At 39.6% G+C, this 26754-nt stretch overlaps 1 protein-coding gene across 1 annotated transcript in view; it reads right to left on the reverse strand.

Moving 5' to 3' along the window:
- The window catches only part of PDE1C (phosphodiesterase 1C), a 477912-nt gene that overhangs the window by 72724 nt on the left and 378434 nt on the right, over positions 1 to 26754 (reverse strand). Inside the window, exons 10-13 of the mRNA XM_087714401.1 lie at positions 11865 to 11993; positions 3687 to 3788; positions 2504 to 2624; positions 772 to 853 (exon numbers count right to left, since the gene is read on the reverse strand). Of these exons, the coding sequence (XP_087570527.1) occupies positions 772 to 853; positions 2504 to 2624; positions 3687 to 3788; positions 11865 to 11993 (434 nt within the window). The remainder of the gene's footprint in view (positions 1 to 771; positions 854 to 2503; positions 2625 to 3686; positions 3789 to 11864; positions 11994 to 26754) is intronic.

Below are 26754 nucleotides of genomic sequence, written 5' to 3' on the forward strand. Positions count from 1 at the left end.
TGGAACGATCTCCCCGTGGAGATTCGTACCCTCACCACTGTCCAGACCTTCCGCACAGCCCTTAAGACCTGGCTATCCCGTCAGGCCTGGGGATAAAGGCCACAATTTGTCCCCACCCGGATGATGAATGAATGTTGTGTACTATTTTACTCTCATGTATTGTTTTATGTTTATTGTTTTGTACCCCCCCTCCCTATTTTATGTAAGCCGCCCTGAGTCCCCTCAGGGAAAAGGGCGGCCTATAAATGTTAATAAAATCTAAATCTAAATCTTACTTCTAGGTGGCTATGCCGGCTTTGTCCTTAAAGTCTGCTGCTCTGCACCTTTTGATCTTTCTCAGGAATTGAGAAAAGTGATCCTGTGAAGGGACCAAGCTTGCTCTGAACTTGGAAGCTGAGAGGCTTCTTTTCCACCCAGCCGCTGGTGCAGGGCACCAAAAAGATCTCCGGTCTCTGCCACCATCTTTGCGCTTGTGCAGCTTTCTTCTCACCAGCTGGAGGACTTTTTGGTGCCCTGCAGCCAGAGGCTAGGTGAAAAAGAAGCCTCCAATCCTCTGGCACTCAAAGAGGCGTCTGAGAGGCTTCTTTGTCAGCCAGTCGCTTTCCTGTTTTGGTCAGCTTGCCATCTGATGGATGTGAACAATGACCAGGGGAGGCAGTTTTTACCAGTTTGAACAGCCAACCCCGATTTTTACTACAAGTTCTATCAAACCTGTTCAAACCGGTAGGAACCCACCTCTGTTCAGACCCTGGAAATCTTGTGTTTACCTACCTACTTGAGACTGAGGAACCATAGTGGATTTACGATCACACAGGGGGGAAAAAGGAAGGCCTAGCTCTGCTTCTTTGTCACCCTGAAAAGTAGAAGGAGAGAACAAAATATCACAAGAATGTGAGAAATTGGCAATGTCCATTTTCATAGTCTTTCCTCTCATCCCAATGTTCTGTGATTCTCATGCAGGAAAGAATATACAATTTGGCCTAACCATTTTTGAATTGTGTAGAGTATTACCTAGAGAATGTTAATTAGTCAGATTTTCATTTTTTTTAACTCAAAACAGCATTCCCCCTGTTGCAGCAGATTGTGGTTAGTAATCTACTTACGAAAAAGCAGGACTTGAGACCACGAAAGTGAGAGAAACAGGTTTATTGGATGCATCGAGTTCAGCATGTTCACACACCAAAATCTGAACTGACCTGAGCTCTGCCCAGGATCCTACTTTTATGCCGTGTTCCACACGGTACATTCTCAAGGCGTTTCCATACACGAGACAAGCATGACATTTCAAAAGGGGAAGTTCACTTGCACTGTTACAGCAAAGTACATAGGAGAAATATAAAAAAGAGAAGTTCCTATTTCATCTTAAGCTGTCAGCAGCTTTTTACCTCTGTTCTATCTCTCACCCACGTCTGGCTTCCTGTGCCTCCACTTTACAGGGTCTTGCCACACTGTTCAGCCCTATTTGTAATACTTATGAGGAAGTTGGGGAGAAGGTTCACTGCAGCTAAAAGTCAACTTTGGGACTCCAGGGCACTGGAATAAAAGCCAAACTAAAATGAATTTATAAGGTCCATTCTATTAAGACCACCTAACCTGGCCAGCCACTGGTGGGTTTACCTGTGCAACCCATGCTGTATCACCCCTGCCTCAGGTTTCCCTTAATATTTGGGGAAAGACTAAAAACAGAAACAAAATTTGTTAGCCAAACTAAGCGTGTGCATCTGTGGAATTTTCTTCTATGGTTTTTCCATTATTCCCAGCCAGATGTAAAAGCAGCAATTTTTAACATGGAGACAACCATTATGAGGTGGCAGTTAGAATACTATTTATTGTCTTTCTCTGTTAATTTTCCATCAACAAGTAGGTGTATAACTCTAAAAATAATAATTAGCACAATTTTAAAATGTAATTAAATTTCAGTAAAGCCACAAAAACAAGGAAGCAGTCAACATACCTCCCCAAACTCAGTAACAAAAACTACATAAACCAAATGTATACTTAGATACCATATTTGGCACTTCTGCCATAGCTCATCACTTAATAACACATTTTGTTAGATAAGATTGCCAGCTAGAGAGAGAGGCAGGGAGAGGGAAAGGCAGAGAGAATGAGGAAGGGAGAGAGAGAGGGAGAGGGAGAGGGAGAGGGAGGGAATGAATGAGAATTTTCTTTTTTACAGGCATTTATGTCAAGACTGTGGAATCTCAGAGCGTAAGGAGGGAGAGAGAGAGTAAGTAAGTAAGTAAGTAAGTAAGTAAGTAAGTAAGTAAGTAAGGAAGGAAGGAAGGAAGGAAGGAAGGAAGGAAGGACGGACTGACTTATGGGTATGGGAGAAGGAATTAGCTTATTTCTGGTTTAGTCTGAGTGGAATATTCAACCATCTACAGTAATAATATTAAGCATCATATATAATATAGTTGTGTAATAAATTTCTAGGACTCTCAGCTTTCTAAACACATTCCTCAGCTTGTCATGATCAACACAAATGAATTCTTCATGTTACCTGTCTGAAAAATTCTTCTAACAGTGACATGGTCCAGCGATGATGGAGGTTCCATGCCTTGGCAGGATGACTGATGTCAGCTGTGTGCAACATCAAGGATAAGGCTTTTGGTTTGTCAATTCTGAAAAACCAAAATAATGGCATAAATTAATTGCCTAAATAAACAGATTTTTTTTAAAAGACTGCTAACCAAGGTATGCTGATAATAAGCTAATGAACAATAGCTTGTGAAGTTGCAACCAAAGCATAGTCATAATTCAAGGTTGGTCTTTGAACTTAACCATTTTTGCCTTTTTCTAGCCTTTATTGCCTCTCCTGTACAATCTTCTTCAATAGGAAAAGACTTAGCTGTTAATTTGTGATTTTGGTGGAAGAGAAGTTTTGTATGCCCCAATAGAACAAAATTAAGTTTAATGTTTAAATGGTACTCATATAGTCCATTCCTCATAATGAAATCTTTACAAACTGGATTCAATTTAATTAGGAGCCCAACCCTAAAAAGAATATTCAACATGCAGATCTTTAAAACAAAACAAAAAAAAAAAGAAAAAATAGTAGCTATAAGATATAAATTCTTAGTTCAAGGAACACACAGATTTAAATAAACCTTTTAATTGCTACAGGAAGAATTCCAAAGAGACTCTGCTTTGGTACTCATCTATCTTGTAACTCCTACTAGTGAACAATGCTCCATTTCTGATATTAAAATTTGATTAGAATTTGGGTGCAGATGGATTCAATTTAAATAAACTGGATCCAAACCAGTTAATATCAGTACTTGGCCCTGTAATAAGTATATAAGTATATAGTGAATTGACCCTGTAATAAATATAATTTAGTGTAACTAATATTGGCTAATGTATTCCAGACATTTGTCTCCCACAAACATTCTACCAGGGCAATCCGATATGCAGTATATTACATTAATTAGTAAGCAGTAAAGCTGGGTTTAGTTGATCTATCAGTGATAACAATCAGAAGTATATCCTTGCTCTTCTGAAATGATGCAACTGCATGTGAATCCAATCACTGGAAAAAGAAATAGTTCCAAGTAACAAATAATGTTGTTGCTGCTGCTGATGTTGTTTTTCAGCAAGGTGTTTTTAAGGCTCATGTAATAAGGTGGCAAAGTAACAGCTATAGTAGAGATCTTTCCTCTCCACAGTATCAGAAAGTATCTTACCCTTCTGGCTGCTGCAATGCATTCTTCATGGCTTTGATTTGCTGAAAATGACAGGACATATCTGTAGCCAGCACCATCTCAATCACTAGAGTCCTGAACTCTCTATTGGCAGATATCCAGAACAGAAAAGAATGAGGAGAGAATGAGAAAAAGCAATTTATAAGAAACACTTGTTTTTCTTTCTCAGCCTGAACATTATTTATGACATTATTAGTCTTCATTCCCATGTGTGTCACTCAGTCCTTCATGTTATCTTTTTTACCAGGGCTTCTGGGAAGGGAGGTATGTACAATTTTGTCATATGCCAGGAGATAATAAAGTGATTTTCTGACTTTAGGACACCTCTTCTGGGAAATGCCGCTTTCTAGAATCATCAAGCAGAATATGACACTAAGCAGACAAAATCATTCCTACAAGAACACAAACATACATTATTTGGTTGACTGTTATTCTGTTGCAGGGATCACTCATTATAGTCCAACAACATAGCCCTATGGATGAAGAGATGAAGAAACAGCAGCAGCAGCCAATATAATCCATAACAGGATTGATTGGGGAACCATATGATGGTTATGATATTAGACCAGGGCCTCATTTATTCATATAGGCCATTGGTATCTCTGAGCCAACCACTATATCTCAGTATAGTGGGACTCCACTGAACTGTCCTTGTTGAGGGGCCCTTAAAGGCTAAAGTCACCCTGAAGGAGTGACAAAAAGGAGGGGTGCCTTGCATGTCGTGGAGAGTAGCAACTCTCCTGCTTGATCCAAGGCTTACCTTCCCATCCTACAACGAAGAAGAGAAGTAGCCATTATGGCTGCCATGAAGCTGGGACAACCGAAGAAAGAAATCTGCTGGAGCGATGTGTGAATAGTGGACTGGATCTGGGTGAGGTATTTTCAACTTCTATACTAGAGATTAACCCCAAAGAAAAGAAACTCTGAAAAGATAGACTCTCTAAAGTGGTAAAAAATGGTGAACAAATAGCTAGAGAAAGATTACAGACCTGAAAGAAAGAACCTAAGAGAGGATAGAAAATTCTTTAAAATATAGAAAGACTGGATTTGAATACTTTATTGGTAATATTTTGAAAAGGCATTTTAAAATACTGAAAACATTTGGTTGATTTTTGGGAAAAACAAAATCTTTTGCTTGAACAAAATCAGAAATAGATTTTTAGCTTTTAAATTGGATATAACCAGTGATATAACCAGTGGTGGGATTCAAATTTTTTACTACTGGTACTGTTGGCGTGGCTTGGTGGGCATGGCTAGGTGGGCATGGCTAGGTGGGCATGGCTAGGTAGGCATGGCTAGGTGGGCATGTGATTGGGTGGATGTGATTGGGTAGACGTGACTGGGTGGGCATGGCCAACTCATCATCACTTACATCGAGAGGCATCTCATTCACCCCTTCCAGCGACTCCTCATTACACCTGGCCTCAACATATCTATGGTTCTGTAAAAATGTTGTTCCCCTTTTTTCGACTTTATTATCTGCATCTACATACTATTGATGTACTTTCATGGACCATTGAAACAAGGAAATGGCTCACATGCTTAGCCCAAGAGAGTGATAGACAGATCACAAAACAGGCTTTTGAGGGACTGCCACAAAGAAGGGGGGGTAATATATTTTCCAAAGAAGCAGAAAGCAAAACAAGAAACAATAGATGGAAACTGAACAAAGAGAGAAACAACCTAAAACTAAGGAGAAACTTCCTGATAGTGAGAACAATTAACTAGTGGAACTACTTGTCTCCAGATGTTCTGGGTGCTCTATCACTGGAAGTTTTTAAGAAAAAACTGGACAGCCATTTCTCTGAAATGATATAGGGTCCTCCCACCAAAGTCCCTTCTAAATGTTATTCTGTTATTCTGACAACTTTCCCAGGCCCTCCAGTCAGATTTTGGCATCCTCAGTTTTCCTGTCTGAGCAGGAGGTTGGACTAGAAAATCTCAAAAGTCCCTTTCAACTCTGTTATTCCATTATTCCTAAGAAACACACACACACACACACACACACACACACACTTTTTAAGTAAATTCCCTTGTTTTGGGGACTTTAGAATCAAAAGGTACCTTGGAGCAATGGTGGACTGCAAATTTTTTAACAACCGGTTCTGTGCCCTAATGACTGGCTGAGTGGGTGTGGGCTGGTGGTGTGACAGCATTCAGCCTCCTGCAGCACTCTGCCAGTCAAAACGGGGCATGGGAGTTAATTAAAAAAAGTGGGCTTTGCTTTGTGACATCCAGACCCAGTGAGCAAAGGGTGTGAAATGCACATAAAATACACTTTTGTTTGGTTATGAAGAAATTAGATGTATACTAAATGTGGACTGACTTTTAGCTACACATCTTCCTAGCAAACAGCAAATTTTGAAGTTCCAGATAAACAGGTTTCATTTTTGGATGAGTAACCACAGTTTACATATTGAAGGTTCATAAAGGAATGCTGGGAAACTCTGTATTTTTAAGAACATTTGAGGAAAGGCAAGTTAGTCAAGGCTGAGCCATCTCTGCTCAGCTCCCTACCTGCCTGCATCTCATCCCCTGCCTGAATTCTCTGCAGCTGCTGGGGTTCGCCTGCCGAAGTGTGTGTGGGGGGGACCAGGGAGCATCAGGCTATGACATCTGCATCACCCCTCTGCCAGCCACCCACCCTCACTGGGCCAAGCACTTTGGCCAAGCACAGGCTACCACTGTGTGAATGATGCAAGCCACATGGGCTGGAAGGTAAGGCTGATGGTGGGGAAGGAAGATCCACTCTGGTGAGAATCCCCCTCCAAGCAGGTAAGGCCCAGCAGCTGAGGAGAATCCAGGGGCAGCAAGATGCAGGCTGGTGGGGACCCAAGCAGAGAAGGCTTGCCTTCCCTGGCTTGCCTTCCCCTCTGCCACTAGCTACAGGAGAAAAGTACAGTTGCAGGATGAAAAAAGAGCTGGTCATGGGCAAGAAGTGGAGAGAATGAGCAAGGGACCTCTGAAAGAGGGGAAACAGGGTGGAGGTAAGTGAGGGTGATACCATGGTGGAAACTGGTGGGAGCAAGCAGAGCAGTGGGTGGGAAATGGTGAAGAATGAGTGGGTGGCATGCAGGTGGAGGCCCCAGGAAAGACCAGGGCCAGGGACTGGTGCGTCCCCCAATCCAAGGCAAAAGGCGAAGAGGCGGCATGAATGCAGAGGTCCCAGGAAAGGTCAAAATTGGTGTATCCTCCCTCTGAGGCAAAGGGCAAATAGGCTGCATTGCCAGCATGGTAAGCTGCAGCAAAGGCAGGCAAACAGGCAAGGCACAGAGGCAGGCAAGCTGGCTGGGCCACATGGGGGGGGGGCAGCTAGGCCAGAATTCAGGTCCTGCTGCTTGCAGGCTCACCCAGGTTGCCAGGCAGATCCGGGCAGCTCAGCTTAGTAGCACGAAGATGCCGTGTGGGATGCAGCCGAAGGCAGGCAAGCTGACTGGTCACCAGAGACCATGTGGTTGAGGCAAGTGAGGGAGCCAGACAGAGAGCAGCAGCAGATATGCTAGGAGCATGGGCAAGATGGGGAGCAACTGGGCAGGACAAGGTGGGTAGGATGGGTAGGGCAGGGCCATGCAGATTTTTTACTACTGGTTTGCCCAAACAGGACTGAACCAGCTGAATCTGACCACTGGGTATAACATTGAAAACCTAGGCCATCTTTTGGTATATGAAAGAAACTACACTATATTTTCACAAGTCTGGAAATGTCCTTGAAGTAACGTCTGGGAGACTGTTTTGCTTTCTTTTTTTTTCTTTGCATAATGTTTGATATCTATTTGCTTCATGGCTAAAAAGGAAAAAAATGAGACTTTTGAAGATTACTAGCTTACAAACACCTGGAATTATCTTTGAAACTAAATAGATGAATACCCAGCTTATGAAGAAATGACAAAACCTGTTGGACCATGTAGGACCATAAATGATGTCTGATAATTTTATAAAGAGGAAAAAGAAGGAAAATTAAAGGGGGGAAAAGAGACTTATTGGGAAACTTGGAAGAAGCAAACTGACTGGGGGAGGTCTACAAAGAATGATAAATACTGTGCATCCTGGAAATGCAGCAACAGGAACAGCTGGGAAATAGCGGAGCTCTGATGGGCTCTGTGAAAATCCAGCTGGACACCCACTGTTAGGAACTCTTGGGTTAGGGTCTGTTCTGGAGGAACAGGTGGAAAAGAAGAGACATCTTGCAGACCAAAGAGGAACTGGCAAGCTCCTTGAAAGGTCCATGATAAAACTCTTCAAACCAATAGTGGAAGTGGCAGCAGCTTTAATGGCCGCTTTAAAGTTGGGGCTTCCGGGCCAAGCCATATGAGCAGGAGAAGCGTTGGAACAAAGTGCTGGACCTGGGTGAAAAAGTTATCAATCCAAGGTAAAGAAACTTTTAATTTGGAGTAAAAAGAGCCCGGAGCAGAATTTAGCAACTAGATACTTTGAAGCTGTGAGAATCAACAAAGACGATATGTTTTTGCAACAGAATTTTGGACTGGACTTACTGTTTTGGTGGAAGATAAAAAGCAAATAAAAAGTGGAAGTGGACTTAGAAATTGGAAATAAGAAAACGGAAAAAAGAATTCTAAGTTTTAAATGATATAATAGAGAAAGTTTTAAAAATTGTTAAACTAATTAAACATATAACATGGAAGCTTGGATGTATAATAAAATACTTGATATGTTTAAAAAAATGCACGTGAAATGCTACATGGAAAAAACAGTGAAAACTCAGAGGGAACACTTAGAACAAGAAGAAGGAGAAAAGGAGAAAGAAAAGGGATTGTATGGAGATCAGGCAGTTATTATAGAAGAAGATATTGAAAAAGAAAAAAAGTAGATGATTATACAGGGATTCACACTTAAGTACCCAAAGGAGAAAGGGGAGAAATGGCCCCCCAAAAGGTGGGATCAATGGGGAAAGAATAGAGGAAATTGGGGAGAGATACTGAAACAACAAAATTAAAAAAGAGAAAAAAGATTGGAAATGGAAAATACAGGAATTTTAAGATCAAGAAAAGAAAAGGAAAAATTAGGCAAATGGTTGAAAAGAAGAGAGTAAGAGATAAATGAAGTTTCTGAGAAACTAAGAGAAAATGGTTGAAAGGAGGAAAGAAAGAAAAGGATTTAATAGCAGAATAAAATGAAGCTTAATAAATATAGCCAATGGTATATATTCAAAAAAATGTGTGGGATATAGATTAAAATTACTACTTGTGGATAACTAATTAAATGAAATGTTTACTATATAAAATTAAACCTGAGGATATGTATTATTAATAGTAAAACAGAATAATAGATGGAAATGATATGTTGAATTTAATTAACTTTGAGAGGAAAAAGGATATTGTTTATATATTAAGAAAAAAATTAAATTAAGCTGGAGAATATGGAATAAAAATAAGACAACTGAAATGTAAAATGGAAATATAATGTAATATGCATAATAGAAGATGTAAAGGGGGAGAACCAGGACAACACTTTGTTCACAAAAAAAGTTAAAATATGTAACAAAAAATAAATAAATAAACTTTGTGTCAGGCCTGCATTTATATTCCTTTTAGAATTTTGGCCTGCCACACTTTCTCTTATTTCATTATGCTGTTTCTTTAATATAGTTGATGGGAGGGGGGAATAGACAGGACTGAGATTGTGGAATGTATTGTTTTTCATTCTTTACTAGAAGCCAGGTCATCCTTTATCTCTGCACCAGTATACCTAACCGGAAGCAGCTGGATGCCAGTGTGGCTGAAGATTGGACCATGTGATGGATTGTGAGTGTGGGGACAAGATCATGAACTTTTAACTGGGTGGAATTCTGATGTCATTTCCAGTATTGGGATTAACACAGATGTGCCTAAGATGTCTGCTTTATTAAATTGGAACAAAAAGGATCGTTTTGCCTTGGACTCTGATTTAATTCTACATGATACTTGGAATGCTGACATTTTGTTTGATAAATACAGTGCATCCTGGGGAATGATTTTTGGACTAAGAGAATTGTTTTAATGCTGGCTTTTTGGTGTTACAGACAACTGAGAGTTTAGGACCTTGGTAGATTATACAGTAACTTTGCCATTTATTAAAATAAGACAAAATGCTTCTACAGGGAAAAATAAGTATCTTTCAAAAAGAAATATTATTGATGTTTCAAAGTATTCATGTAACCATAACAAAGAATCACAGGGAGATAAAGGATTTGATATAGTTATGAGATCAGAAAAAGTTCAGCAAATGACAATGAAAAATGAATAAGTAACCCTGGAAATAGAAGAGAAAATAGAAAAAAAAACAGAGGAAAGGATAGAGCTGATAAAACAATAAATGAATCAAAAAGACAAGGAGAAGGGAGAGATAATCAAAATGGATCAATTGGACCAGGCAGATTACACATTAAGAGATCAAAAAATAGAATTGGATAAACAAAAAGACTTTCCTAAAATGAAGATAGAGATACTGATAGATGTAGAGAAGGTTTGGCAGTGAGAGATAGAGGTAAAAACACAGGGAATACTTAGATTAAATATGAATGATGTATGGCGATACAAAGCATCAAGGGAGGAGAATGGAAAGAATGCCAAAAAATTAACAAGAATTGAAATACTAAAATAAGCAAGAGATGCTAGAAATAGAACACCTATTAATATATAATTTGTGCTAATAAGATTTAGAATAGAGGTAGAAATTAGACAGAGGGAAAATATTGGTAGATAAATTCTTATATAATACTTTAAAATTAGAATGTAGATTAATAGATCAAAAGTTGAAATATGATGGTATTATGTATATTTAAATAGTGTCTTTATGGTTATTAATGTGTATTAAAACATTGAATAATTAAATGATGAAGGATTATATACATGGTTGTGCAAATCCTACAATGCTAACAACTTTAATCATAATGTTACTATAATGATATGAGTTTGATTAATGTATTTTATACAAAATCCCAAGGGAGAAGTATGGAAAACATTCCAAAAATCAACAAGAATTGAAATATTAAAATGGGCAACAGATGGTGGATAGAAATAGAATACCTACTAATATAAGATTTGTTTTATTAAGATTTAGAATAAAAGTAGAAATTAGAAAGGGGAAAAATATTATTATGCATATTTCTATATTCCAAAATCAGTATGTAAAGGAAAGGATCAGAAGTTGAAAGTTGAGTGTATTATGTATAATGTTACTATAATGATGTGAATATGATTAATGTAACTAAGATTACTAAAATTATCAATATCATTACTATTATTTGGTACCAAAACTAACAATACCCAGCTGCCACACTGTTCATGTATTCAATACATACATACATACATACATACATACATACATACATACATACATACATACATACATACGGAGCACGGAAGCTGGCAGAGAGCTCAGGCCTCCATAGGCGCTCCCCAACACCAGTGATGTTATGTTGGTCATGCCCACCCTGGCCATGGCCCCCCGGTCCCCCCAAAGTCAAATGCAACCCTGATGTGGCCCTCAATGAAATTTAGTTTGACACCAGTGATCTAGCCTATTTTCAGCTTTAAAAGCAGCTAAAAAACAACTAAGCATGATTGTCACAGAAGTATTTTAATGGAGATTTATATTTTAAAAGTCTATATAAAGAAACAAACAAATTCTGTAAGTTTCAGAACTTACTGCACTTGTTTAAAAACATGAGTTTTTAAACATGAGTGCAGTAAGTTCTGAAACTTACAGAAGTTTTTCTTTGCCTTCCATGTAAACTAATATGAGAAAATATACAGTTTTGCATGTTTGATCATATTGTTTTTTACTTACGGGTGCTGAAGATGTATTTCTTCTTGAAATACATTGCACTTTTGGGAAATAATTAACAAACTTTGGGAACTAATATTGTTTGGGAGAATTGAACATTTTACCTCATTGATCAGATGTAATTTTTTTGTACTATTTTTGTTTTCCTATCATTCTTTGGCAACAGCAACCCTACCAGGTGGCACATTGTTATGGCATTCTTTAAAATAATGCATATTTCAGTTGAATTACTTCAGCACACATTTCCTCTCAACAGCTTCTCACATTAACTGCTAAGCAACTATCTTCTGCTATGTGCTCATGAATCAAGATTTTCATTATGTTTAATACAGAACAATCATGTTGACAAGCATTACGGTCAACCAGCATTCTTACCTCCAATCATCTTTGGAGAGGTTAGACAAAATGTTCATCTCCTCATCATCTTGCAAAAGTTGAAATGCTGCACTTAGATGATGATTTTCTAACACAGACCGATCATTGTATAGAATGGCTGTATCTGACCTATAAAGCAAAAAAGCCAATTCTTATATGCGAAGATTGATTTTATTCTTCTAGTAATAGCTAAAAATATTATTGTGCAGTACCAAATTATTCATTTTTAGTATTTATTATTTTGTAAGAAATGGATGAGAAAACCAAATTCCATTTTAATTCTTTCAGGCCAGAGAGGTTTCCCCCCACTTCATATGCATTTAATAAATTATTCTAAGAAGCTTCTTGAATGAGAAGTGAAACATCTTCAATTTCAGTTGCCTTTCTAAAAAAATCATCTTTGGAACAACCTGATCTGAATGACTGAGAATCTCCATAGATAAATTATTCTATGGTATTTCATGAAAAGCACAGTCCATTGATTAAACTTGTTTTTATTATTATTACTATTGTCCCTTTCCCTCAAAATGCTGTGGAATAAATCAAATTGCCAGATTATAGTAAAAAAAAATAATCCATACAACCATTTTTATTCAGAGGCAAACTTCATTAACATTAAGGTCATATCTATTCTAGGAAGTGGCTAGAAGGCAGTAATAATGGGATTAACAGAAAAATTATTACTATTCTTATTTTGTATTTTATGTTTTTAACAAATGAAAAGGAATGCTTCATTTTTCATTGCATGATATTAGTCTTGTATGGAAATTCATTATGAAAAATCTCTGCAGGATCATGCAGTATATTTCATAGCTGAAATTGGTTTCAACTTAATTTCCTTTTATTCAAGCTCAAAACAGTAACCATTTAAACAAGAAATATATTTCTTCCCCAACTTTCTTGGTAACTGGAAGAATGTGTGCATGCAATGTGAATGCTAACTTGCTCCATCAAAACCAGATGTTTACTGTTAGATAGGGGGTATGAGTGAAGAGACAGGAGGCTCCGTTGAGAGAAATATCCTTTATTTCCACTCCAGAAAATAACACTAAGAAAGCAGTGCCTTTAACAGGGAGCTGTCCAACATTTCAGCCACTGACACTCATTCATTTCTTCCACCGGGGAAATGAACCAATGAGTGAAGCCCTACATTCTGAGTGAAGCCCTACATTCGCTTCACTGTTATTTGAATATTCAACACCCCTTTCCTCCTGAACCATGCGTTACTCAATCATTTTCATTCAGAGGTCATAGTCCCATAGATAGGAAGGATTATGGTAGGTGCATCTGGACCTGCACAGCTCATTTGGCTCAGCAGCAGTGGTCTGAGTAGGCAGGTCTTTTGCCCCTCCCACTTCATCCTGCAGAAATGCCTCGAAGTTTTCTTGTGGCATGGCTGGTTCTGTTGGCTTAACTTCTTCCCCAACTATTCCCTGGACCCCTGGATCTTCAGAGATTCCTCACTGGATCCCTAGTTCTGCAAATAAGTGTTTACGAGTCTCCTTCCGGCCTGAGACTAATGTTGGGGTGTGGTTGAATTGGCTTGCAGTGTCCCTAGTTCTGTTTCTGCTTGTCACCTATAACTATGGTTTAATCATCTCCAGAGTTCGTCAATTTGCCTTGTCCCTGTCTTATTTTCAGGGAAACATGGTAGTAGTTTATCTAACTTTTCATGCAAATCCCCCATGACCCGTCAAAACCGCGCTCGACTAAGCCATGCCCGATTAAACCGCGTTGCTGACGTCAACAGGGCGACAACAGCCAGCACGGAGAAAGAAGGGCACTTTAAATAACGTTTTGAAAGCAAGCCGATTCAACTTAAGGTAAGGGTTAGGTTTAGGGTTAGCTTTAGGGTTAGGTTTAGGGTTAGGTTAAGGGTTAGGGTTAGGTTAAGGGTTAGGGTTAGGGTTAGGGTTAGGGTTAGGGTTAGGGTTAGGGTTAGGGTTAGGGTTAGGGTTAGGGTTAGGGTTAGGGTTAGGGTTAGGGTTAGGGTTAGGGTTAGGGTTAGGGTTAGGGTTAGGGTTAGGGTTAGGGTCAGGGTTAGGGTTAGGGTAAGGGTAAGGGTTAGGATTAGGTTTAGGGTTAGGTTAAGGGTTAGGTTTAGGGTTAGGTTTAGGGTTAGGTTAAGGGTTAGGTTTAGGGTTAGGTTTAGGATTAGGTTTAGGGGGTTAGGGTTAGGGTTAGAGTTAGGGTTAGGGTTAGGGTTAGGGTTAGGTGCTTGACCATTGATAGCCGGATGCCCTGGCATTGACAAGTCATGGCAGATTCCTTGCTCTGCTAAGAAGATCTCAAATTGATTTGCTGTGAATTGTGGCCCATTGTTTGACACTATAATGTTCAGCAGGCCATATGTGGAGAAGAATTTTCTCAAAACCCTAATGACTGCTTCAGCTGTGGTATTAATGATGATTGCTACTTTGAGCCACTTAGAATAGACATCTACCATGATGAGGAAAGTTTGTCCCTGAAATGGCCCTGCAAAATATATATGTATTCATGCCGGTCCCACAGTACTGTGCTGTAAGGACCTCCCATTCATGTGTGGGTGCAACAGGTAGTGCTGGTCTGGATTCATGGCAAGGCATGCATGTTGCAACCCATTTGTCTATCTCCTTATCCATCCTGGGCCAACAAACATAACTCCTAACTAATGCTTTCATTCTAACCATGCCAGGATGACCCATGTGTATTGCCTCTAGTATGGATTCCCTTAATATTTGTGGTATCGCAACTCTATCACCCCATAGGAAACATCCTTTAAGGTGGACAATTCCAATTTCTGACTTTGAATGGCTTGAATTCACTTCCTATTGTTCCTTCTACCCCCTCCACACCCAGTTTAAAATTTGTGCCAAAATTCTATCCTTGGCTGTTTGCCTCCTGATTTTGGCCACTGTCATGGGAGCGGTCACAAAGTCTTTGATTAACAGGATGGATGTGGCTGGTGCTGGGTCTTTAACAAGGTCTGGAAAAGGGCATTGATTGAGGGTGTCCCATGATCAATGGTTTTGCCCAGCCGATGGATGAGGCAATAGTTATAAGCGGCTAGCAAAACAGTTCACCTGGTCATTTTGGGTGACAATATGTTTGTGGTTGGTTTCCTGCGAGTAGCAGTTTGTGATCTGTGATTAATTCGAACTCCCTTCTATATAGATACTTGTGGAGATGCTTGACCCTTGCTACTGCAGCCAGCACTTCCTTATCCAGCTGGCTGTAGTTTCATTAGGTTTTTGACAACATCTTTGAGTAAAAGGTAATTGACACCTTACTGGCTGCCAAACAGTAACATTTGGCAGCCAGTGGCTAAGGACAGCTCTAATGCCAAAAGGGGAAGCATCACAGGTTAATGTGAGGGGTAAGATTTCATTGAATTGTATAAGAATGCAATTTGATGTTAAAAATTCCTTTATGGCTTTGAAGGCAGATGCTTCTTTATGTCCCCAGATCCACTCTGTCTTTTTATTCAATAACTGGTGAAGCGGTTCAGCGACTGTTGCCTTCTGTGGCAGGAAAATGCTGTAAAAGTTCAACAAGCCTAGGAAAGCTTGAAGTTCTGTTTTATTGGTTGGAGTGGGGGCTTCTTGACTTGCCTTTATTTTATTGTTTGTGGGATGAATGCCTGACTCAACAATTAAATATCCCAAAAATTCAACTTGGGATATGGCTATCTGGCATTTTTCTTTCTTCACCTTAAGCCCTGCTTCCTGAAACTGACTCAGGACTATCCATTATCACTGGATTAATTGTTCCTTGTCTTTTGCTGCCATGAGGACATCATCAAAATAAGGCAACACACCTTGAATGCCCTGAAGGAGCTGCTCCATTATGCTTTGTATAATAAAGTCTTGGGGCCACACTTACCCCAAATTGCAATCTCTGGCATTTAAATACCCCTGTGTGTGTTACAATTGTTTGTGCCTCTGCTGTGGCATTGTCAACAAGCAACTACTTGGGCGAAATCAAGTTTGGCAAAGATTTTTCCCTTGCCCTGAGAGTGCAACAGGTGTTGTACCACTGGGCACAGGATATGCACTCTGTTGCAATGCATTATTGGCTGTACATTTATAGTCAGCACAGAAATGAACTGAGCCATCTGGCTTGATTGGTGTGATAATTGGTGCCTCCCACTTTGCGTGATCAACTGCCTCCAAAACCTCTGTGCAATTAGTTTGTCTAATTCAGTGGTAGTCAACCTGGTCCCTACCACCTACTTGTAGGCATTCCAGCTTTTATGGTGGGCGTTAGGGATTTTGTCCGATACTGAAGCACTTTCCTTTTTTTAATTTAATTGACTTCCCTACCTTATAAATCATCATTACTGTGGAACCGGTGGATGGTTAGAAAATTTTACTACTAACAGAGATACAAAAGTGGGCAGTAGGTATAAAAAGATTGACTACCACTGATCTAATTGCTCATCTATTTTGGGGCAGAGAACAAAAGGGGCTCTTTGTGGTTTCAGTCTGACAGGGGCTACTTGGGGGTCTAGGTTAAATGTAATAGGGGTCCCCCTATACTTGCCTAGGCTTTCATTGAAGATGTCACTGAATTCTGTTATCACAGGCTCTATGTCATCCTATTGGATAGTATTGATGCCAGTCAGTCCCAAACCCAGGGCATTGAACCACTCCAACCCGATCAGGCTGGGAAGGTCTTTGTTCACTATGGTCAGCAGTAGTGGCCCCTCAAATTGTTTGAATTGTATTTGGAAGAGCCCACACTGGGATGCATTTCCCTTGTTGGTCTTTTAAAAGAATCTTCTGCAGTTTTAGCTGCTTTCTGGTGAAACTCGGAATCATTTTTTTATTTAATTTTTTATTTATTTATGCAAAATACATATACACAAAACTTAGATGTACACCACATTTACACAATACGATACAAACAGGAACTTCCTATTCTTTCTAATAGCAATTGCCAATCAATACCATTCTCCTTATATTATTTTCCCTTCTAGTATATTTCATTTGCATTTCACCATTCTTAATTCTCTTATTTTACTCATCTGTCTGCTATATTGGCTGATTACCTCTAGTAAATTTAAAACTCTTTGATGCATATATATGTGTTAATTCTCCTTAACTACTATTTTTGGGCTTTATTGTCTTCCTTCATTGATCCTAGTAAAAAAAACTTCGGGTTTCCAATCTATTTTGTCTCCTGTTATTGCCTCTAGCCAATTTTTGATCCTTTTCCAAAAAATTTTAGCCTTCTCACAAGTCATAAGTGGTAATATGTTCCATGTATTGATTCATTTCCAACATTTTGGGGAGGTATTTGCTGAGATTTTAGCTAAGTAGTTAGCTAAAATACTTAGTATCCCCAAGTATTTCACTTTCTTAATTATTTGCACACTTTCTTCATTATTTGCATTTTGGTTGCTAATTCCAGTTGCTCTTCTTGCTTTTTTGTCATATTCTTGGTTATCATTTTTGTTTTGCTTTTATTGATTTTTCATCCCGCCACTTTGCCATATTCTTCTAATTTTTGAATTAATTTTGGACTGGATTCTAGTGGATCTTTTAAAACAAATACTAAGTCACCGGCATAGGCTTGGGATTTATATTCTTCATTTTTGAGTCTTAAACCTTTTATTGCCTGATCCTTCCTGATTTCATTTAATAATATTTCCAGAGTTAATATAAACAGAAAGGAAAGAGGGGGGCTTCGCTGTCTAACTCCCTTTTTTATTTCAATCTTCTTGGTTAGTTCTCTGTTCATCAGAACTTTGGCAGTCTGACTGTTATAAAGTTTTTCTATCATTTTTGTAAATTTTTCTCCGAATTTCATCCTATCTAATTAGGTTATTATAAATTTCCAAATTACATTATTGAATGCTTTTTGTGTGTCAAGGAAAACCAGTTCCATTTGCTTTTCTGGATGCACCTCGTAATACTCTATTATGCCTAGGATGACTCTCGTATTATTTTTAATATGTCTGTGAGGTAAAAATCCGTTATGGTCTGGGTGCATTCATTCATTTAAAACCTATTTAATTTTTTCTGCCATAATTGCTGTGAATATTTTATAATCGGAATTCAGTAATGAAATTGGTCTATAATTTTGGATTTCTTGTAGTTGGCTTCTTCTTTCAGGATTAATGATATTATTGCTTCCGTCCATGATTCAGGCATTTTGGCCTTCTCTAAAACTTCGTTAAACATTTCCACTCCTAGTTCTTCCAATATTATTTTATTATATTTATATAACTCCACCGGTATTCCGTCTAGTCCTGGGATTTTATTATTTTTCTGGCTTTTCAGGACTAATTCCACTTCAGCTAATGTTATTGGCCTATCGTCTCCCTTTGTTCTTTTGAGATTGGGGTTATCTTTTCTGTGTTTAAATATTGTTTTATCTTAGTTTCCTCCACACTATCTTGCGCATATAGTTTTGTGAAATATTTATGAATAATATGCTTCTTTTCTTTTGCTTTATATTGAATTTTTTCCTCATTATCATTTAGTTGGCATATCATCCTTTTTTTCTCTTTCATTCTTCAGTCTGTATGCCAACAATCATCCAGCTTTGTTGGCTTGTTCAAAATAATTTTGTTTGGCCGCTTTAATTTTTGGTGCTAATTCTTTTTGCATTATTAAGTTGCTCTTATGTTTTATCATCTTTCTTTTTTCTTTTTTAATTTTATTCTTTGGGTCTTTCTGTAATTCAGCTTTGGCTTCCTTAAATTCTTTTTGCATACATTTGTGTTGTTCTTTTTGTTTTCTAATTTTTTTTTGCAATGTAGGCGATCGTGAGGCCTCTTGTGTATGCTTTCATAGTATCCTAGAGAATTTGAATTGAGGTGTCTTCTTTTTTATTTATTCTAAAGAATAGTTTTAATTCTTTCTCCAGCATTTGAATATATTCTATTTCATTTACAATATTTGACTTCATCATTCATCTTTTTCTTCTTTTTTGGCCTTTCCATCTTAATTTTATTGGGTTATGATCTGCCCATTCATTTGCTTCAATTTCAATTTCCTCTAATTGATTACATAGTCCAGATGATATCCAGACCATGTCAATTCTTGATAAGGACTAGTGGGGGGTTCGAATAAAAGGTATATTGCTTTCTTGTTTTGTGCCTTTCTCTCCAAATATCATGTAGTTTATATTCCATTGCCATCTCAAAAAAGGATTTAGGTAACATTTTTTTTCTTCTGGTTTCATAGTCCATTTTTTATCCACTATTGCGTTATAATCCCCAATTAAGCAAATATTTTCATATTCTAGTTCATTTATTTTGTGTAGTTTCCTATAGAATTCCTCTTGCTTCTGATTTGGTGCATATATCGCTATTAATAATATCGGATTTTCTGTTATCTCTAATTCAATCATTAGAATCCTGCCTTCTTCATCAGAGTAGACAGCTTTGGAGTTTATTTTTTCCTTTATATAAACTGCTATCCCACTTTTTTTTATTTGCCAATGCTGTATATAATTTCCCTAAGTTTTTGTTTTCCAATAAATTAATATGCTCCCTTTTAATGTGCACGTCCTGTATACAGGTTATATCCGCCATCAGCTTCCTCAGTTTGTTAAACATCTGCAGGTTGGGGGGTTTTTTGTTTTTTGTTTTGGTGCATTCAGTCCATTCACGTTTATCAAGATAACTGTTATTTCCTGGTCCATCTTTAGATGGGGTGTTTTTTATTGCTTCTGGTGTGTGTGTGTGTGTGTGTGTGTGTGTGTGTGTGTGTGTGTGTATAGATAGATAGATAGATAGATAGATAGATAGATAGATAGATAGATAGATAGATAGATAGATAGACAGACAGACAGACAGACAGACAGACAGACAGACAGACAGACAGACAGACAGATAGATAGATAGATTTTTACAACCCCTGGTAAGCCCCAATTATGGGAGGAAGCTAACTGCTTCCATCATCTGTCAATTGGCTCGTCACAAGAGTCCATCACGACAGAAACCCAATATTTTTACTGTTGCCTTTGTTATATTTGTGTTTTTTATTATTATTATTTGTGCTGATAAATAAATAAAGGGAGACTAGTATAGATCTATTTCAAGCTATTTAGCTCTCTTGTGACGAGCCGATTGACAGATGATGGAAGCAGTTAGCTTCCTCCCATAATTGGGGCTTACCAGGGGTTGTAAAAATCTAATAGATATCTTTCACCCTGGCTTCGCTGATAACGGATAAGAGCCTGTGGCCTAATGGCTAAGATCTTTGCCTAGTATGTAATATAGCCCAGATTCAAATCCCAGTAAGGGTATGGCTAGCTGATGAGAGCTAAATAGCTTCAAATAGATCTATACTAGTCTCCCTTTATTTATTTATCAGCACAAATAATAATAAAACACACACACACACACACACATATATATACACACACACACATACATACGTACATACATACACCCACAAACATACTGAGGAGAGGGTGACACCTAGTGGAGTATAAATTTGAACAGTGAAGACTGATGCAAGAGAAGTAACTGTGACACAAGCTGCACTATATACATACATACATACATACATACATACATACATACATACATACATACATACATATATATATATATATATATATATAGTCCAGCTTGTGTCACAGTTATTTCTCTTGCATCAGTCTTCACTGTTCAAATTTATACTCCACTAGGTGTCACCCTCTCCTCAGTATCACTGTCCATTCCATCAATACCATCAATAATCACAGCAGACCCGGGGGCAAAAACAAAACAGAGGGGGTGGGTTAAAGAGCCCTCCAACCATTCCGAAACAATCCTCTTTCTACTGTCTCCAACCCAGTTCTAGCTCCCGAGGAGAGTAAATACTATACATTTGTAAAGTGTCCGCTCCCAAAAAAAAAAAAAAAGAACACTTGTTCCCTTCATTACCTGAATTTATTGTTCCTAATTGAAACTCTGTTCCAAGTTCAGCTATTCTTTGGAAAGACAAAAGAGTAGAAAGGGGAGCAGAAAATAAAATCAACCACCAGCCGAAATGTTATACAATCCTTTGTATGCTTTTCAGGTTTTCTCAGCAGCCAATATATCCCACTCCTGTTGTCTGATAAGTTCCCTGAAGGAATGAGGCAGGAGGCTCCTGAGGTAAGTCAACAGCAGTTTATTAACAGAACTGAACAGCAGACAGGTTAGCAGTAGACAGGGACCTCTCCCCTGCTTGACAGCTATTTATACAGAGCTGTCAAGTAGGGAGGCCAATAGCCGCGCGTCTTACAGCCTGCGCTCAGCCATGCCACGCCAGAGCCAATCAGGTGCGGCCTGGCTGTTGCTGGCTGTCATTCATAACTACGAGGACTAAACAATATATCCTTTGTATACTTTCCAGGTTTTCTCAGCACACAATATATCCTGCTCCTGTTGTCGATGCCGGCTTTTCTTTCTCCTCCTTCTCCTATCAGTTTTCTCACTGTGGCCACTTCGGTTCTATTATTCACGCTGTCACTTTCAACTCACTGTCTCAGCTCTCCCTACTTTTTCGGCAATGATCTGGACTGCAAAAACAGCCTCCATCACAGAGCTTTTTTCTTTCCAGCTCACCCTCTCTGCCAATTTCACGCTGTCCTCCTTTTCTTTGGGTTGTCAATGATAACAGATGTCTCGATTTCAACTGCTTTCTCTATCTGCTTCCCTCTTATGCGGTCATCATCACTCGGGTCCTGTCCAAGTGGCAGGATAGAACCTCTTCTTTTAAGTGGGAATCACTTTCTTTATGGTAGTCCAGGATACGATAGACAAATAGGATCCAAATTGAATGAAATTTTCTTGATTTATATGCATCAGCATGCCCCACTATTGTTTGATGGATTTCTCTTACTTCTGCTGGCCAGTTGTCTCCCCTCTTGTATTTTGAAATTGGTGCCTTCCAGAAACTCAGCTGAGACTCATGTGGCTATGTCTGGGTTATCAGTGGTCTTAAGGGGTGATAGGTGGGTTGGCTTGCTCGACAAGCCTTGGCTATGTGGCCTTTTCGCTCACATCACCAGCAAATTGCATCTTTAAATTTACAAACCACCCTGGGGTGATTCCCACCACAACCAGCACAAACTGATGGTCTCTGCCTCACTTCTGTCTGTCTGGCACTCCAGTCAGATTTTATTTGGTGGATGTCCTCATCCTCTTCAGTACTTATGTTGTTCTCCAGGCATGCCCTCTGAATGCCTGGCTGCTGTTCCCCTCGGGGAATGGACACTGCTCATCTTTCAGATAGTAGCACCTGACTTCTTAGATGTCTCAGTGGCCCGTGATTCCTCTAGGGCATCCTTAAATGTGATGTTCCTCTTAGCTAACAGTCACTTTTGCAGGCTTAAATCCTGCATCCCCAATATTAGCCTATCTCACATCATTTCCTCCAGATTAATAAATAAACATTCAGCTGCAATCTCCCTCAAATTAGCAACAAAGTCTCACCCATTTTCTGATTTCTGAAGTAGAATTCATGCCATCAGGCTAATGGGGATGCTGAGGGTGAATAACGCTCTTTCAAGGTATCTTGCAGGATGTTTCATTCAATAATCTGAAAGGGATTTAGCCATCTTGTAGATTTGCGGTTCACAGTAACTCAAGAATAGTGCCCTTTTGGGGGATCTGACAAGTCTAGGAGGTTATTAGCTTCCATGAACATTCAAAATCACCCCATGTACAAGGACCACTTCTCCGTAGCCAGATCAAAGGGTGCTGGTTGTGCATGTGTTGTCATCTTGGGACGGCCAATTGCAGGTTGCAGGGTTTCTGCAAAGATGGCCACTGATGCTACGTGCTGTGCCATCTTTTGTTCTGTTCTAGTATCCCATCTTCATAGCCAGTGTTAGATAGGGGGTATGAGTGAAGAGGCAGGTTGTTCCATTGAAAGAAATATCCTTTATTTCCACACTGGAAAATAACACTAAGAAAGCCATGCCATGGCAGCTCCCTTTAACAGGGAGCTGTCCAATACATCAGCTACTGACATTTATTTCTCCCACTGGAGAAATGAACCAATGAGTGAAGGCCTACATTGGCTTCACTCCTACTTGAATATTCAACATTTACTTGTCACCTTTTTACTAAAGTCCTCCCACAGGGACCCAAATATTATTCTCTATTATTCATCATATGTCCATCAGCTCATCAGTTTCATGAAACGCTGAAGTGTTACTGCACTTCATACAGAGGAAGCTTATAGGCTGATCCCTGACAATGAACATTAACAATGATATAATTTCGAAATATCTGTCTTTTTCCTTACATATATTTCCTTAAATCATCTGTTCAGGACTAGGTAATATTTTAGTTCCTCCCCTACTCATTCCCTAAGTTTTACAATACCTGAATTATGAGCTTTTCTGAACCCTATCTATAACTTTCATTGTAGAAATTTGATGGATAACAATGCTTCTGCCCTATTTATTGGCATTTTGTCTTTAATTTATTCCAACTGAGTTAGTATGTCCATCCTCACTCTTCTTGATCTTTTTGATACCATTAACCAGCAATTGGAGTTGAGAGTGGGCAGCACAGTTTTGTGTTGATTCATCTCCTTACTCTGAGTCTGGTTCTGCACAGTGTTGTTAGGGAGTTGAGAGATCCAACCCACAGCCCTTCTTTGTAAGTACATCAGGATTTGTCCTCTCTCGCCTCCTTTTTAGCACTACATGGATGAAATCACCTACACTAGTGAAATCACCCATCACTACAGGATGAGGCATTGTCAGTATGCATATGATATCCAATTGTGTATCTCCATCTTGGGTGAATTAAGGGATGTTGTGGATGTTCCAGTTGGCTTCCTGGCCCAATGGAGTATCATTTTTAAAGCCATTCATGGCATAGGGCCATGTCTCATCCAAATTATAGTTACATGTTGTAATAAGTCAAGCAGAGGATATATGTTATAGACTCTATCAGTTAAAGACTTTTGCCTGACAGGATCCATGAAGAGAGTCTGATCTACTCTTGTTCCTGTCCTATGGAATAATGTGCCCCACCCCATAATTAGATCAATCCCTGGCCTACCAAAAGAACATGAAGACCTGGCTCTCCCAATCTGCATGTGTATCAAAAAGTGAAATAAAACTTTTAGGATGGTTGGTGGCCTGAGAATGCTCTCTCTGTCTTTTAATTTATCTTTTATCATTGTTCTTATTTATTTGTCATTTACTTTTAATTATAACAGTACCTTTCATATGATTTTATGACTTTTTATCTGTAAATTGCTCAAATGACTTAAATAGTAATACCAAAATTTGATTTAGAAATAAAAATCCTCTCATGAAAAGCCAACTGAATTTTCTTTTTATAATCTTTATAGTAATTTATAGTCTTTATGGTAATTTATTATTCACATTCTCTTCCTTTTCTTTTCCTTTTATATCCAATATCATCAGTTCTAGACTACAATTTTTGAAAAAAATAATTCACCTACACAAATAATTCATCATGGTTTTAGCTTCCATTTAAGACCTATAAACAATTATAAATAATATAATTGGAGTGGACTTTGTCTTCTTCCTGTCTTTTATATGTCTAATCTGGGTGCAGGCAATCTGCAGTTCTGGAGCTGCATGCAGCTTTTTCAGCCCTCTGCTGTGACTCCCGCCACCGCTGCCAGCCATGCGCAGCACAGTGAAAGTTAATGTGCTTCCCAATGTGGGAGATGGGGTCCCCTCCTCCTCCTGGAGCCCATTAAAATGTGGAGCTACAATGTGGCCCTCCCCACTCGCCCCTGACAATAGCAGCAGCATTGACTGCAGTGCAGCATGGGGCGGATCAGTGTCTCGGGGTGGAGAGCAGTTCACACGTCCAGCACCAAACAAGGCCAGAAGTAGCTGATCACCATTTCCTGCTGCAGTCAGGGGAGAGAGAGGGGGGGAGAGGGAGAGGGAGAGGGAGATATTTGACTCAACTTGATTCAACTTCATCTGCTCCACTTTCTCCGCCTTTGCCCAGTTTTGCAAGGATTCAGTGGACGCAGACTTGGTGATGGGGTCGTCACATACTTCACCTGCCAAGCATCTTTGCAGGCACATGGGGACTATATTTTCTGCCCACTTTGGACTGAGTTGTAGGATATGTAAGCATGAATGTGTGAGTGTGCTGCTGATTGGGACGATGCTTCTCTGAAATCTGTGTGATCATCTAACATAGCAACCTCATGGTGCTGTGATGTAGCAGCCTGACAGTCAGTCCTTTTGCAATGCAAGTTTTATTTTTGTATCTTTCCAGAGACAGAGAGAACATGGCTGAATTTCCTTACAGTTATTCCCTGGGTACGAGTTGAGGAGTGGGGGTGGGGGGTGGGGGGGGTGGGAGGGAGGGGGAGAGAGAGAGACAGAGAGAGAGGGGGGGAAGAGAGAGAAGAGAGGGGAGAGAGGGGGAGGGAAAGAGAGGAAGGTAAAGAGAGAGAAAGAAAGAAAGAAAGAGACAGAGAGAAAGAGAGAGACACAGAGAGAGGGGGAGAGGGAGGGGGAAAGAAAGATAAAGGGAAGGGAAAGAGAGAGAGAGAGAAAGGTAAGGAAAGAGAGAGGAAAGGAGGGAAAGAGAACGAGAGACAGAGAGGAAGGGGAAGAGAGAGAGAGACAGAGATAGATGATAGATAGATAGATAGATAGATAGATAGATAGATAGATAGATAGATAGATAGATAGATAGATAGATGGATGATAGATAGATAGATAGATAGATAGATAGATAGATAGATAGATAGATAGATAGATAGATAGATAGATAGATAGATAGATAGATAGATAGATAGATAGATAGATAGTTATGTGACTGGGTGGGAGTGAGTGACCATGCCCACCCAGGTTTTGTGTCTCCTGGTGTTTTCTTTTCTGTGGGAAACAAGTCCAAATGTGTTTAAGGTTGTAACAAACCAACAGATGGTTTAGCACAGGGGTCTGCAACCTTAAACACTCTAAGATCCATTTGGACCTGTTTCCTACAGAAAAAAACACTGGGAGCCACAAAACCTGGGTGAGCATGGCCAACTTGATGTCACTCACTTGCAAGTCACATGAACCCCCCCCCCCAGTCACACATACCCAGGTTTTGTGACTGTTTTCTTTTCTATGGGAAACAGGTGTCTATTTTTATCTCTCTTTCTCCCTCCCTCTTTCTCTCTCTCCCTCTCTCTTTTTTCTTATCTCTCTATCTCCCTCTCCTTCCCTCCCTCTCATCTCTTTCACTCTCCCTCCCTCTCCCTCTCTCTCATCTCTCTCCCTCCCCCATCTCTTTATCCTTCTTCCCCTCCCTTTCATCTCTTTTTCTCTCCCTCTCCCCATCTCTCTCTTTCTCCCTCTCTATCTCCCACTCCCTCCCTTCCTCCCTCATCACTCTCTCCCTCCCTCTCCATCTCTTTCTTTCTCCATCCCTCCCTCTTCCCATCTCTCTCTTTCTCCCTCTCTATCTCCCCCTCTCCCCCTTTCTGTGTATTACTCTGTTTGTGTCTCTCTATGTCTCTCTCTCCTCCTTTTTATCTTGCTCTGTGTGTGCACGTGCACGGATGTGTATCTCTCTATGTCTGTCTGTCTTTCTGTCTGTCTGCCTCAAGCAGCTGCTCACTTAATGAGGGTCTTAACAGGATGCAAAAGGATGTGGCTTTTCTCCTGCACTTAGGCTCTAGCCATTGCCTTGCCATGTCGTCATCCTCCCTGGAAACTCTTTGGCTGAGCACGGAGGGTGCAAGCTCCAGCCTGAAGAAGCAGGAAGCAAAGGCTACTTTACATACCAATGCGACATGAAGGCAGGTACAGGACCACTTCACTCTTGTACAAAGGCTCTGGCCATTGCCTTGCCATGCCCCCCCCCCCCTCATGCATGGAGGGCGTGAATTCCAGCCTGAAGTGGCAGGAAGCAAAGACTGCCTTATGTGCAAATGTGGTGCAAAGGCAGGTACAGGGCCACTTCACTCCTGCTCCAGAG

The sequence above is a fragment of the Thamnophis sirtalis genome, unplaced genomic scaffold (genome assembly GCF_051295495.1).
Source record: "Thamnophis sirtalis isolate CommonGarterSnake01/CBP01778 unplaced genomic scaffold, rThaSir2_p1.2 scaffold_4, whole genome shotgun sequence".
In the NCBI taxonomy this organism is placed as follows: domain Eukaryota; kingdom Metazoa; phylum Chordata; class Lepidosauria; order Squamata; family Natricidae; genus Thamnophis; species Thamnophis sirtalis.